This window comes from Leuciscus leuciscus (assembly GCF_965113295.1).
Source record: "Leuciscus leuciscus genome assembly, chromosome: 11".
In the NCBI taxonomy this organism is placed as follows: Eukaryota; Metazoa; Chordata; class Actinopteri; order Cypriniformes; family Leuciscidae; genus Leuciscus; species Leuciscus leuciscus.
Genome location: NC_138735.1, coordinates 9095095 through 9107776, shown reverse-complemented (window position 1 = coordinate 9107776; position 12682 = coordinate 9095095). Strand labels below are relative to the sequence as shown.

Sequence of the window (12682 nt, the reverse complement as noted above, 5' to 3'; positions counted from 1 at the left end):
GGGTGTCTCCTTAGATATCCATTGCCCCAGGTGCATAGTAAAAAGCTATGACCGCCATGAAAACCTTAGTGTGGAGGGGGATAGCCCTGCAGAAAAGCGATCCTGAAGGAACTTACTGAACCAACCAGTCACATAACTGGGTTCAGCTGGCAATTCCTGCATCATGAATTGAAGACTCTCCACTTACGCCACCTTCACACTGGCAGTTGAAATCAGCTCCGATACGGCTACGAAACGACCGGAAGTCATTCATTTCCTATGGAGATTCGCAGACCGCCTGCGAATGGGTCCGAACCGGGTCCGAACGAGTGCGGTGCGAAAAAAATCGTGTCCGTTGGCCATCCGGATGCGTTCAAAAAATTGAACTCTTGCGAAAGGCTACGGACGGTTCCTATCCGACAATTCCAGGCGGAAGTTAGCGTTGCTATGGTACTGATAAACAAAACTGAATTCTCAACTTTTAATAAAATAAATAATGATTTTATAACGATAAGTTGTCATGTCATTTTTTTTATTTTCATGATTTTCTAACGTTATTAGGGCAGTTAATACAATTAAAAGCCCTATATACCACTATATCACATTTAGCCGACCTGACATATCAACGTCCTTGGGAACTTTCCTCCACGCAGCAGCCTTCCGATTAATGTCTCTATAGCCCTCATCGGAGAGATCATACAGAATTGTACATTCTGACACTGACAAAATCAACCGTTAATCTCTCCGCCATTTTTGTTCTACTCGCTTCCGAAGCTTTTCAACGGTGTAGTACGACGTCCGCTGGGGGCGTATTGCGTATTACGGAGCTGATTTCAACTGCCAGTGTGAAGGTGGCGTTATAGCATAGTTTATAGGCATATAGTTCCCTTGTGGAGGAGGCTCTAGAGTTAGGATGGTCTCAACAACCTCGATTGAGGGACCAGAGTTCATGAGTTGGACCCCTTCAGGGGCCAAACCCACAAGTCTGGGTGAGGGTTTTTGTTTGGGACAGAAGGTCCCTCCTGATGGCAATCTCCCATGGAGAGCCATCGAGGAGAGACATAGGTCTGAGAACCACACTCTAGAACTTCCGGGAGCAGATCGATTGGGGGAAAAGCCTAAGCCACGTTTGCACCATGGCATCCATCCCCAGCGGACCTGGATGTGTGAGGGAGAACCAGAGCGGCCTGTGTGTTCCTGAGATGTGAATAGGTCCACTTCTGCCTGGCCAAAATCCCTCCATATATATTCTCCACCACCTCGGGGTGGAGCCTCCATTCCCCGGGCCTCAGCCCCGGCCTCGACAGGATGTCTGCTCCCTGGTTTTGGTGCCCAGGGATGTAAGCTGCTCTCAGGGAGCAGCTTCCCCTGGGCCCACAGGAGGATTTGGTATGCCAGTTTGTAAAGTGGACACGACCGCAACCTGATATTGGTAAGCCCCGCCACTGAAAGCAAACCTCAGGGACTCGGATACTGTGTTGTGGAAGGATGGATACGTGGAAGTATGTGTCCTAGAAATCTATAATAAAAAAAAAAAACAGTCCTCGGATATGATTTGAGTCATGATTTGTTTCACCGTTAGCATTTTTAACTTAAACGTTTTAACCATACAATTTAATTTGCATATCTAAGATCGGATGCAACCCACCATCCTTCTTCAGAATGACGAAGAACCGGCTGTAGAACTCGGATTCTCTCTCTTGTAGAAGAACCTGTTGTATGGCCTACTTCCCAAGAGAGTTACTACTTTTTGTTCTATTACTGGAGCCTGCTTAGGGCCTACCACAGTGGGAAGGACCCCGTTGAAAAGAGGCGGACGAGAACCTAATTGAATTCTGTAGCCTCTCTCAACAGTCTGCAGGACCCACTGAGACACATTTGGCAGAAGTTTCCATGCTGATAAGAGAACCAATCTCTCGAGACTAGCAGACCCCACACAGATCATGTGTGTCACCTCCCTTAATGTAAAGGAGACACACAGATCTTATGCCGCTTATTCATTTATTAATAAGACAAACACCAAATAAGACAAACGATTCACACAGAGCGCCTACTGAAGGCACAGAAGCTGACTATGTGTGGTCCTGGTAACCTTTATTGCTTCCACGGTACGCCGTCACTATCACAGGATGACGTTCCCCCAATGAGTGATTACACAGGTACTTCAGATGCAGTCATATACTGCACTTGTCTTCAACAAGCCAAGGGATTGTCCTTAGCACAAATGGAGGTAAGTTTAATGCTTAGGGTTAGAGCCGAAAAGTTTGTTGAAATCATTAACCTTGTGTATGAGTAATAGTGATGTCTTAAAAATATAGTCATGGCCAGTGGCAAAACAATAGTTACATGTTAACAAATTCACTTATTAAATCTAGATTTAAATAGAGTAAGAGCCATTATGCTGTTGTAGTTCCACTGGAGAACACTGGGTGGAGTATGGGTTTAGGGTACATAGGTAATCAGAGAGCAAGAGAGTTAGGTGTAATGGGGAAGCAAACCATTTTTGACCATGTCAGGATCATGTAAGGACATGCTAACTGGTGATTGCAATGTGTTTGAACATCAGAACTGAGACAAATAAAGAAGATAAATGCAGTACTGGACTGGAAGTGTATTTGTTTGGAACCACGTGTCAGATAGCCCTACAAACACCTCTAAGTGACAAGATGGTCATTTGTCGCTACAAATAAGATACATTTTTGTCAGTGTTCTAACAAAAATCCAAACAGTGTGAAATGGGTGCCATCACGTTATATCTTGGTAATGATTACAATACCGCATAGACACCTACTATTTTTTCCATAGGAAACACGGTAAGTTCATCTTTATGAGTTCATTGGAAAATGTTGCTGAGTGGGAGGAAGGTCTTTGTGGTTGGTGAGACTGAAAAGGCTTTCATGAGCTGCAGACTGTGAATTTCTCTCTGTTTGTGCGTGGTGACCTGCTGGCCTTCATTAACATGCCTCAGTAAACAGCCTAATGAGCAAACAGAGATGAGATGGAGGAGAGAAAGTGTGAGAGGATGAAGTTGGCCATAAAAATAAGGAGGTGTGTGAGAGATAGCAGTAACAAGTATCATCACATGATATATATATATATATATATATATATATATATATATATATATACACTGTAAAAAAAAAAATTACATCCCCAAGTCAAAAATTTCTAGTGACTGGTTACATCTAAATTTTTCAGTTAGTCTGGCGTATTATTTCTCATTGAGCCAATGTTAACAGACTATTGCAACAAGAATTACACTTGGGCCAATTTCAAAATTTAGATGTGACCAGTCACTAGAAAATTTTGACTTGGAGAGGTTAGAATTTTTTTACAGTATATATATATATATATATATATATATATATATATATATATATATATATATATATATATATATATATATATAAAAGTAGTGTATACTTTTTCTGTGTCTTGAGCTCATTACAAACATAAAGGTATTCATCTAGAGATCTGCTTAATAGATTGGAATAATTGCATCTTTCAATTTGTTTTGTCTTAAAAAAAAAAAAAAAAATGTATTCCAAGTATTCCTTTAATTTAATTACTTAATTTTGGATATATTTTTAAAGAAAACAAATTTCTGACCAGAATGTAAACTTACATCATTGACAGAGTAGGTTTATTTGTGAAGGCATGTAATGAAATTGTATTCGTTTTTAAGGTTGTGTTTGCATTTGGGTTTTCATTGTCCTTTCATATTAGTTTCAGATCTTCTAAAAGTTTTTGTTTGTTCTGCTTTATGTGAACTGTTGAGTATATGGACAAAGAAATCTCAAAATAAATATGTTCTCAATCCACAGCTTATAAAGCATAAAACCTGGGGCATCATTTATAAAACATGTGTACACACAGATTTGCTGTCATAGTGTGCATACACTTAAATCCATGACAGTGTTCAGATAAAAAAAAACAAAGGTCTTTGATGTGGATAAGTGATTAGCTAGTCAAGTTCTAAGCCAGGCGTATGCTATTTTCAGAGTCGAAGTACTGCAGGTATTTGGAAATCTAATCAGCAATAATAATAATGAAACCTTGTTTTATTAATTACACAGCATTAAAGTTCAGTTATTTAGTATGCATACTTTGGTTCTACATGTGTAAATTATTTCGGCCTATAATGCAGAAATAGATTTCACATCTGGAAGAGAGCTGTATTGTTTTTTGTTTGTATGTTAATTTGTTTGTGCATATATTCGTATCTGAATCACACGAACACACATTTGAAAAAATTATCTCAAATCATATATAGGGCGGTTTTAACACATAACATTTTGACATGGGTATATAAAGTCCTGTATTTTTGATTGGCTGTATCACAAAAGATGGACTTTAATAAAAAATGTGTAAACATATTTGTAAAAAATACTGTAAAAGAGCTATAAAACTCCACGGTGTAAAAACCAAGAAGACCACATATCGAAACTAACCAGCAAAAAATCTCTTTCCAAACAAATGGAACTTTCAGACGTCAGGTACACTTCTAGTTGATTTTTACTTTTCATACATCCCTCTCTCTCTCTCTCTCTCTCTCTCTCTCTCTCTCTCTCTCTCTCTCTCTCTCTCTCTCTCTCTCTTTCTCTCTCTGTATAGTTGACGTCTGTCTCTCTTCCCAACCATAGCATTTATATGGATATTTTCTTGTATGCAGTGACATCTCTTTTGATCTACACCAGAAACATCTGGCTCAGCGCTCTACACACCTGCTTTCCATTCCCATTCTATTGTTTCTCACAATCAGTTTTCTGCTAATTTAAGGACTATTAGTCATGTTTCGGCAGACATTCAATTGTTTCCATTATCAAGTTTCTGAAAAACTTTTGCATGAAGTTTATTGCAAATATATCTCGGGCACTATTTGCTCAATGACATGACTCTTTCTTTGTCACACTTAAGTAGTTCAGTGTAAAGATGTCCTGTACTACCATCTGAGGTTTCACCAAACTGCTGCCCTCTTTAAGTCGACGCAGTGCCCAATAGAAGGTTGTCTGGTACACATCTGGGATCAACAATGATCCAGATCATGTTCTCGAAATATTACAGATTTCAGTCCATAGGTAGTAATTTATAAATTCTGGCATCACCAAAAAGCTTTTTAAATAAAATAATAAAAAGAATATTGTTCTTTGGCAAAATTGTAATTGTTATGACTTTAATTTTGTTTTATCAAAGATTACACACTACATCATGTCTAGAGTAAATTAATTCCCAGTCGTTGCATCAAAATGCACTAGTCCAAAACAGACATGGCATTAATGTTGCCAAATGTTTGTTCACCTCACTGTTTGGGATCTGTAGTTTGAGCACATACAGAAGCAATTAAACATGGTATGCAAGGCAGCATATGGCAACAGTATTTGAGTAATAGAAGACATATGCCACTTACAGTTAATAACGCTACACTGTAACTTAGGACAAATTTGTGTCTGTTTTGTATTTCTTTATATATATATATATATATATAAAATATAAACAATGAGAGGACATTATGGCCAGCAGTGTTCATTCATAGTACTAAATATAAATATTCATGATCTGAAAGATGCAAAAGGATTTTCGTAATTTGATTTCTTATTGTAAAAATATTAAAACAAAAAATAAGTCAATAATGCATCTATATCTTTCATATAGATTAAGCTATATTATTTGAATCCCAATCGGTTTAAAAAGAAAAACACAAAAGTGTGCACTGTACAACATTCTGCACTACGATTAAGTGCAGTAAAATCATCACATCAGCTCTCAAATACATACTGTATAAAAAACATTCTTACTTCATTTTTAACAAACACACTCTGTAACAAACACATGTAAATAGTTAACATAGAAAATCATTAACTCTCTTGTGAAAAATTGGTCACTGCTCAACCAGCCAAAGCACTTAAAGTACTTTTTTAAAGTTCATTGTTCCGGCCAAGAAAAGAAAGAAACATGTTCAATATTTCTATTTCTGTAACTGAACTATTCCTACATTACTCCTCACATAATTCCAATAAACATAGAATCTGATTACCAGAGGAGTATTAATAGCACCTGTGCATTTCAGCTGTATTGTTTCTACTTTGCGTGACTGCACCTTGTGAAAGCACCATTAAAAAAAAAAAAAAAAAACAGGTTAATTACAAAACCATTGATCTGCATATTTGGGATCATGATGCCAACCAAAGAATGGAGATGTTGGTGCCTCCTTCATGGGTGATCTGGTTGATTCGCCCACGAACGCAGTCCAAAGAAACATAGATGGCAGTACCATTCTGCACTTCGAATGAAGTTCTCAGCCCCACGCTGGCCCACTCACTACCTTCAGGCATATGTCCCCCCACCTGCTGGGCCAAGGACGAGGCCTGACCTCCATCCTTACCTTGCCGGTAAAGGGTCAGCTTCACCACATTGCAAGAGTGGATCAGCTTTAGGTTGAGGGCCACACTGACCGTCCCGGCCTCGGAAAACACAAAGTTCCTCTGGGCATGTGCCTCACCTGAACCAGCTAGCCGCATTTGGTCTGTATTCGGACTCATCTGCCTGAAAAGCAGGGGTTTATTTCGTACTGCCCCAGAGGGAAGACCTGTTCTTGAGACAGTGGCTGTGAATGTAGAGGAGACAGTGGTGGGGATCCAGATCAAGCTTAGCATACTAATCCCAGAACTATCGCCAAAGTAGCGGACATTGCACTGAGATGGGGCAACAATCTCAAAATTAAGCCAGTCTTCTCTGTCTACCCTTGTGGCTCCAGAAAGGGTGATGGACGTGTCCCTGTAGTTAACACCAGACTTAAAGGAGCGTAGCACCTCCTGGTTAGTGCCATTTCGGTTAACGTAGGCAATCAGTGAGAAACCTTCTCGAACACAAGCATGGCCCATGGAATAGATGGCCTGCTGGAGCACAAACTTCACCACGCCACTCTCCATGAAACGCACCCCGCGGCTGTCATGGGTCAGTGCCACTATGTAGGGATCAGAAACAGCTACTATACGGAAGGTTGGGCGATGGTTACTCTGGTAGTGGGCTGCTGTTGACATCTGAGCAGTCATGGCCACGGCACCGGTGTCATGGGATAGCCACAGCAAGCTGAACGAAGCCCCTCCAAGCTCATAGACTTGAATATCTTTACTCTGGTTGCAGTATTGGTTGGGACTCTTCAGCACGAGTGTCAGTATATGACTGGGTTCCACTTCAACTGCTGCACTTACAGTCACACCCTGGAAGAACTTCCTCTCTGGTTGTTCAATTCGAACCCCGCTAAGGTCTCGACCCTCCTCTTCACTGCCGTTTATCCGTATCCCGACCTGGAGAAAGTTCCTGCAGCTGTGCTTTAGTGCAAAGTTGTAGTCTATCCAGACCAGTCCATGTTGTTGGAGATTGAGGTAATCATCATGGTTGGTCAATAGGTTGTTTCCCTCTTTGCCACGAATATTAAGCTGTAGCCCCGGATAGATGGAAGTACTCTTCGATTTTGTTGGTGGTATGGCAATCGAAGCAGCCCAAGACTGTGAGAGCATGTTCTCAGACACAGTTCCACATACAGCATCACTGGTGGAAGTGCAGGGAATGCCAACAGGCTCACCATCACAGTCTGAACAAGCCTGGCACTCCTGAAGTTCCTGACTGTAGAAGTACTCATGACCGCACAGCCCTGCGGAAATCTCCCTCTCAGAGACACCAAGACAACGAAACCCTCCTGATGAACAAAACAAAAAAATAGGTTTGATGAATCCCAGGAAGAGACCATTTGAAGGCAGACATTGGAGTTGCATCATGTTTTTATTTTGCTTACCTGGGGTATTAAGACATTTTACTCGCTCCCCACACAAGCTCGGTAATTCAAGGCATTCATCCCTGTCCTGTTGATAGATATTTGTTACTCAAAGACATGTTAAAGATTAACACATACACCTTTGCTTGCTCTTTACTGAAATCTTATGTATTGCATGCATAATGCAATTTCTGCCACAGTGTCACCTGGCACATCCTATCAGCAGTGGGCGAGCACTGTGACACCAGGAAGAATCCAGGGGGACACATAGTGCACCTTTCACACTGCGGTGGATCCTTTTGGAAGTCACAGTATTCCTCAGGTCCACAAGCAATTCGACAGCCCAACAATGGACGCCCTGCGTCCCCAACTACATTCATCACTTTGGCGTCCACATCTACCTTATGCACAGCATAGGACTTTTGCAGGTGGCTACGTGCTTGGTTCTGAAGATCGGCCAGGTGACTTTCGAAATGGCTTTTCAGTTCTCCTTGCAGACCTTGGAAAGAGACTTGCTTGACCGTCTCAGAAAGCAGACCGTACTGAGCCTTCACCACATCCATCTGCTCGAACATGCGGCGCTGCTGGGAGAGTATCTCACGCTGCTGGGAGAGGAGGGCTCCCTGCTGTTCCACCAGCCTCTGCTGCAGATCACGAATCACCACTTGCTGAGCTCTCAAAGCCTCCACCAGCTTCTCTTGTCCCTTTGCCAGCTGTAGGTGTAGGATAAGTGCGTCCTCGGCAGGGACCTCATTCTCTCCTTGTGAAAGAACGAAACAGACAAGACTAAGTGGCATTAACTCAAAAAGTGTATGATAAGCTTTTAAAAATGAACTATGTAGGATTTTCGGAAAAACATCAAAATAGAAGTATAGACTCAAAAACAATGCCTCTCAATCATTACTTATGATCCATTAGAAATGTGTAACGGTGTTTGTGTCTACAATGTTTCTGGGCTGCAACCTTTGGCGACACGCGGCGCAGGTGAGGGCGGTACTTTATTGTGCCTGTCTGAAGCTCTGGAAGCTTCACTAAGTTCTTCTGTCTCGACACAAAACAATTTGCTAATGTTGCTATTGCCTTTTTGACTGTTGTCTGAAATTTGACAGATTACTAAGTATTGTAATTATGTTTTTATGGTGACACGTACTTATTTTTTATTAGCGAGCAAGACTGAAGGTGGCTACACAAAAAATGCCATTTATGCATTGTAAACACAATATTTGCAAAAATATTTGCAAACAGCTCATCACTAATTTTCCCGCTGGTATTCTTTTGCGTCGGTTGGACCGCGTGCCTGATATCATGTCGGTAAGAGGGCGTCGTTTACTATTAGAACTGAAAATCCTGCAAAGTGCACCTTTAAGAATGACATGTACATTCCCATTAATAGTTGTCCTTTCTACCTCATATTTCTATATAAAAAGGATTATTTGGAGTAATTAGAGACATACAGTTTAACATGCTCTTACTTTGATGCAATTTTGTGTGAACTGAGAAAATGGTTATCTAAACAAGTGATTAGTAAATTAGTATCAGTTAACAGCTTTTTGATGTGTGAATGTCAAAACGATTTCATAGCATAATTTTACAACCAAGTGCCATTTTTTTTCGGTGGTAGAACTATTTCAATCATATGGAAATGGATCAAAGTAGTTTGCAATTTCTTGACAGTTGACTGCCAGCGGTTCTGCAGCTCTGTGTAGCCAAGCAGATGTGTGTGTTTGCAATAATGGTTCTTGGGCCAGCTGTCAAATTCCCCTATTCATTGAAGTATGGAAATACCAGTAGTGATGTGAAAAATCAAATAAACTATGAGTATTATGGAGCCATATAGTTTGTGCACACTCCCCACCCTGCAGCATGCCTCTCATATTGTTCATGGACAACAGAGAGAATTCTTCTGTGATGTCTGTAAATATACTCAAACGTCTCACACAAGCATTAAAGAGATTTATTCTGTGTAGTTTGGATTAGATTATTACATCTATTGATAATAATAAAAAAAAAAATTTTTTTTTAAAAAGTGGGGGGCACCAAGGATCAGTGATAGTATGATATGGAATTCATTAAGGTAATCCCAGACGTCTTGAGGGGCTTTGATTGTGATATAATTATCAAATAAATAAACAATTCGAAAAAAATTCTAATTTTACTTATTAATTTATGGACATTTTTTTTATGAAATTATAAGATGTAAAACTAAAATGGTAACACTTTACAATAAGGTTCAACATTAGTTAACTTTAACATGAGCTAAGAATGAATAACACTTCTTCAGCATTTATTAATGTTAGTTCATATTAATTTCAACATTTACTAATTCTTTGTTAAAATCAAAGGTTGTATTTGTTAAAATTAGTTAATTAGTTACTTGTAAACTAACATGAACAATGAACAGCTGTATTTTTATTAACTAACATTAACAAAGATTAATAAATACTGTAACAAATGTATTGCTCATTGTTAGTTCATTAACTAATGAACCTTATTGTAAAGTGTTACCTCTAAAAAAATCAGGGTTGGAATCACCTGATTTATATCATTGTACTGAATGATTCCCATATTCATTAACTATGCATTTTCCACAGCCCAAGGTATTTTGAAGAATACCATGGTATTACCAGTAGCCTACATTAACAAACGTGGTACTTTTTTGTTAGTGGAAAAAGTAATGAAAATGACTTATTACATGTTTCAAAATAATACCATGAGATTGCCATTTTAAACAAAGCATACTGTAGCATGGTACTTTTTGTGAAGTATAGCAAAAAACAATTTTAGCTGGATTTCCTTTTTTAATACACTATAGTAATACAATACCTTACTCTGTTTGGTTAAGTGTTATGCTATTTCAGCCAAGAAGTGCAGAACAGCTGGAACCACTGTTTCAATTCACCTGGTTTGATGTCACACGTGAGTTGAACTCCCAGAGGAGCCCCGACCTCTGATGCGGGATATCCAATGTCCGGAAATTCCCCCAGAAACTGAGCGGCTCTGTCTGCCACATGGATGAGGGTTGGTTGGCTGGGCTCGGGTACACACCCGTCTCCAGCACAGGGTCTCGATCGGGGCTTCTGTCGTATCCTCAGAGGCAGACGACACTCAATTCCTTTACATTCCCCGGTGTCGTTCGCAACATGATCTGGTCCTTGAGGCGTAACGCAATCTGCGCACACAGGATCAAACACTCCAGCGACGCGCGTCTGGACGGTTTCCCTTGTCTGGTCTCCAGACCGCCCGCGCTGGGACAGAAACGTAGCGTGATGTTCAGATGTAAAGCTGAAGGGAGCATGATGTTGATTTATTGATCTGCTCTGTGTTGTCGGACTGTGTTGTCGCGGTGGTCTGGGCGATCTGCCTCCCGGACAGTGTGATCCGGAGCAGGGTCTGGCGTCTCCAGAGTCCCCCGAACTCGCGGAGCGGAACGTGCATAATACATAAACCAGCAGCAATAGTGTTTTTTTGGATGATGACATTGTTAATTCATTTATCTACTAAAATAAAAAACAACAGTTATGACTCAAGCTGGAAAACGCGTTTAAAAGAGTTCATTGAACTGAAAGAAAGTAGGCTACGTCAACAACTGTATGTTTTGAAACTTAAAGATGTTTTGATTTTTGCCTAAATCCGCAGATAAACTCTTTAAATAGTGAAATTATATTACCTGCAGCTGCCTTCTGTTGGAATGTCAGTTAAAATATAAACAGCAGGAGGTGAGCATCTCTCCTTTGCTGCAGTGTGTGTGTGTGTGTGTGTGTGTGTGTGAGCACTCTAAACACTTCTGAAGGAGAATGTTATAGGCTGTGTCTCAAAAACCAGTGAGCTCCCTATCTAGGCAACATTTCTTTGGGCATCATATGTAGGCTACATGTAGGCATCATAGATGTGTGCAGTTTTTCTAAGAATCATCATTTTATGCCACATTGTGTTATTGGTGTATGTATTTTGGCCATCACAAGCAGATGCACAACAGTTTTGATCATTTGTAAGTGCACATGCAATATTTTTGAGCATCAAATGTGCATTTACATAATTCTTGGGCAATGTAAGCAGCAGTTTTGGGCATCATTGTCAAATGCTGCATTTTTGAACAAATTAGGAATGTTTGATGCCCACAAATGCTGTTTAAGAATGAAGCTCAGTTTAGTTTTATTCTCCTCCAGAAGTGTTTGGAAAAATCCTGCACACATATATAATGCCCAAAACAAATGTATGTGTGCCAAAATATGCTCTTTGTGCCAAGCAGGCCCAAAATTGCTGCATGCATAATGCCCAAATAATCCTATGCACATGTGATGTTCACAAATGCTCCAAGTGTGCCTATAATGCACAATAATGCTGCACACACCAACAATGTCCCAAAACTGCTGTATCCGCAAATCATGGCCAAAAATGCTGTCTAGTTAGGGGGCTTGCTAGGTTTCGGCACACAGCCTGTGTGTGGCATTCCAAAGACTTAATTAGCATCAGGTTTCCCCAGCCTGAGTTTAACCCCTTACTCTTCCTGTCGTTCATCTGTTTTTCCTCCTTTGATGTTTATTTTCCCTTTAATTTAAGAGTGCTATGTTGTACAATATTCGACTTGACACTTTTAACACCAAATACTGGGCTACAAAAAAGGAGCTATTACTGAAAAAGGATGTCTAGACAATAAAAAAGTTGTGGTATTTTATCCTTGTGAAAAAGAAGTACACTTTAGCATACTTTTAAAAAGGGCATTTAATACTAAAATAATATTTGTTCAAGAAATACTTAAGTGCAAACTGTTTGCAATGTTTTTGGACACTTAATTGCATGTACAATTACATTGAACTTATGAGTCCTTTTTGACCCACCAAGGACTAAGTACATCTTTATAGGTAATTTCATAATTAATTCTGTTGTCTCTGAAATTTGATTAGTCTGCAGAATGTACAACAAGCATTT

General features: G+C 39.9%; 1 protein-coding gene across 4 annotated transcripts; it reads right to left on the bottom strand.

Annotated features, from left to right (window-relative positions):
• Nucleotides 1-4524: 4524 nt before the first annotated feature.
• nell3 (NELL (neural EGFL like) family member 3) lies at nucleotides 4525-12263 on the bottom strand. Of its 4 annotated transcripts, none has more exons than XM_082183231.1 (5): nucleotides 11421-12261; nucleotides 10653-11250; nucleotides 7960-8513; nucleotides 7775-7841; nucleotides 4525-7678 (listed from the first exon to the last, which is right to left on the bottom strand). In XM_082183231.1, the coding sequence occupies exons 2-5, from the start codon at nucleotides 11230-11232 to the stop codon at nucleotides 6150-6152; spliced, it is 2730 nt and encodes a 909-aa protein (XP_082039357.1). In that variant the 5' UTR covers nucleotides 11233-11250; nucleotides 11421-12261; the 3' UTR covers nucleotides 4525-6149. The 4 variants fall into 4 exon arrangements, with proteins under 4 accessions (XP_082039357.1, XP_082039358.1, XP_082039359.1 ...); XM_082183232.1 differs by having other exon boundaries at nucleotides 10653-11247; XM_082183233.1 differs by having other exon boundaries at nucleotides 8155-8513; nucleotides 10653-12263.
• Nucleotides 12264-12682: the final 419 nt, after the last annotated feature.

What these genes read in the sequence shown, in the direction of transcription:
- nell3 (XM_082183230.1), bottom strand. Translation starts at nt 11,232, where the DNA reads ATGTCATCATCCAAAAAAACACTATTGCTGCTGGTTTATGTATTATGC. An exon ending in CTGCTGATAGGATGTGCCAG is followed by an intron (nt 7,842 to 7,959) that starts GTGACACTGTGG and finishes ATCTATCAACAG; the next exon opens with GACAGGGATGAATGCCTTGA. An exon ending in AAAATGTCTTAATACCCCAG is followed by an intron (nt 7,679 to 7,774) that starts GTAAGCAAAATA and finishes TTTGTTCATCAG; the next exon opens with GAGGGTTTCGTTGTCTTGGT.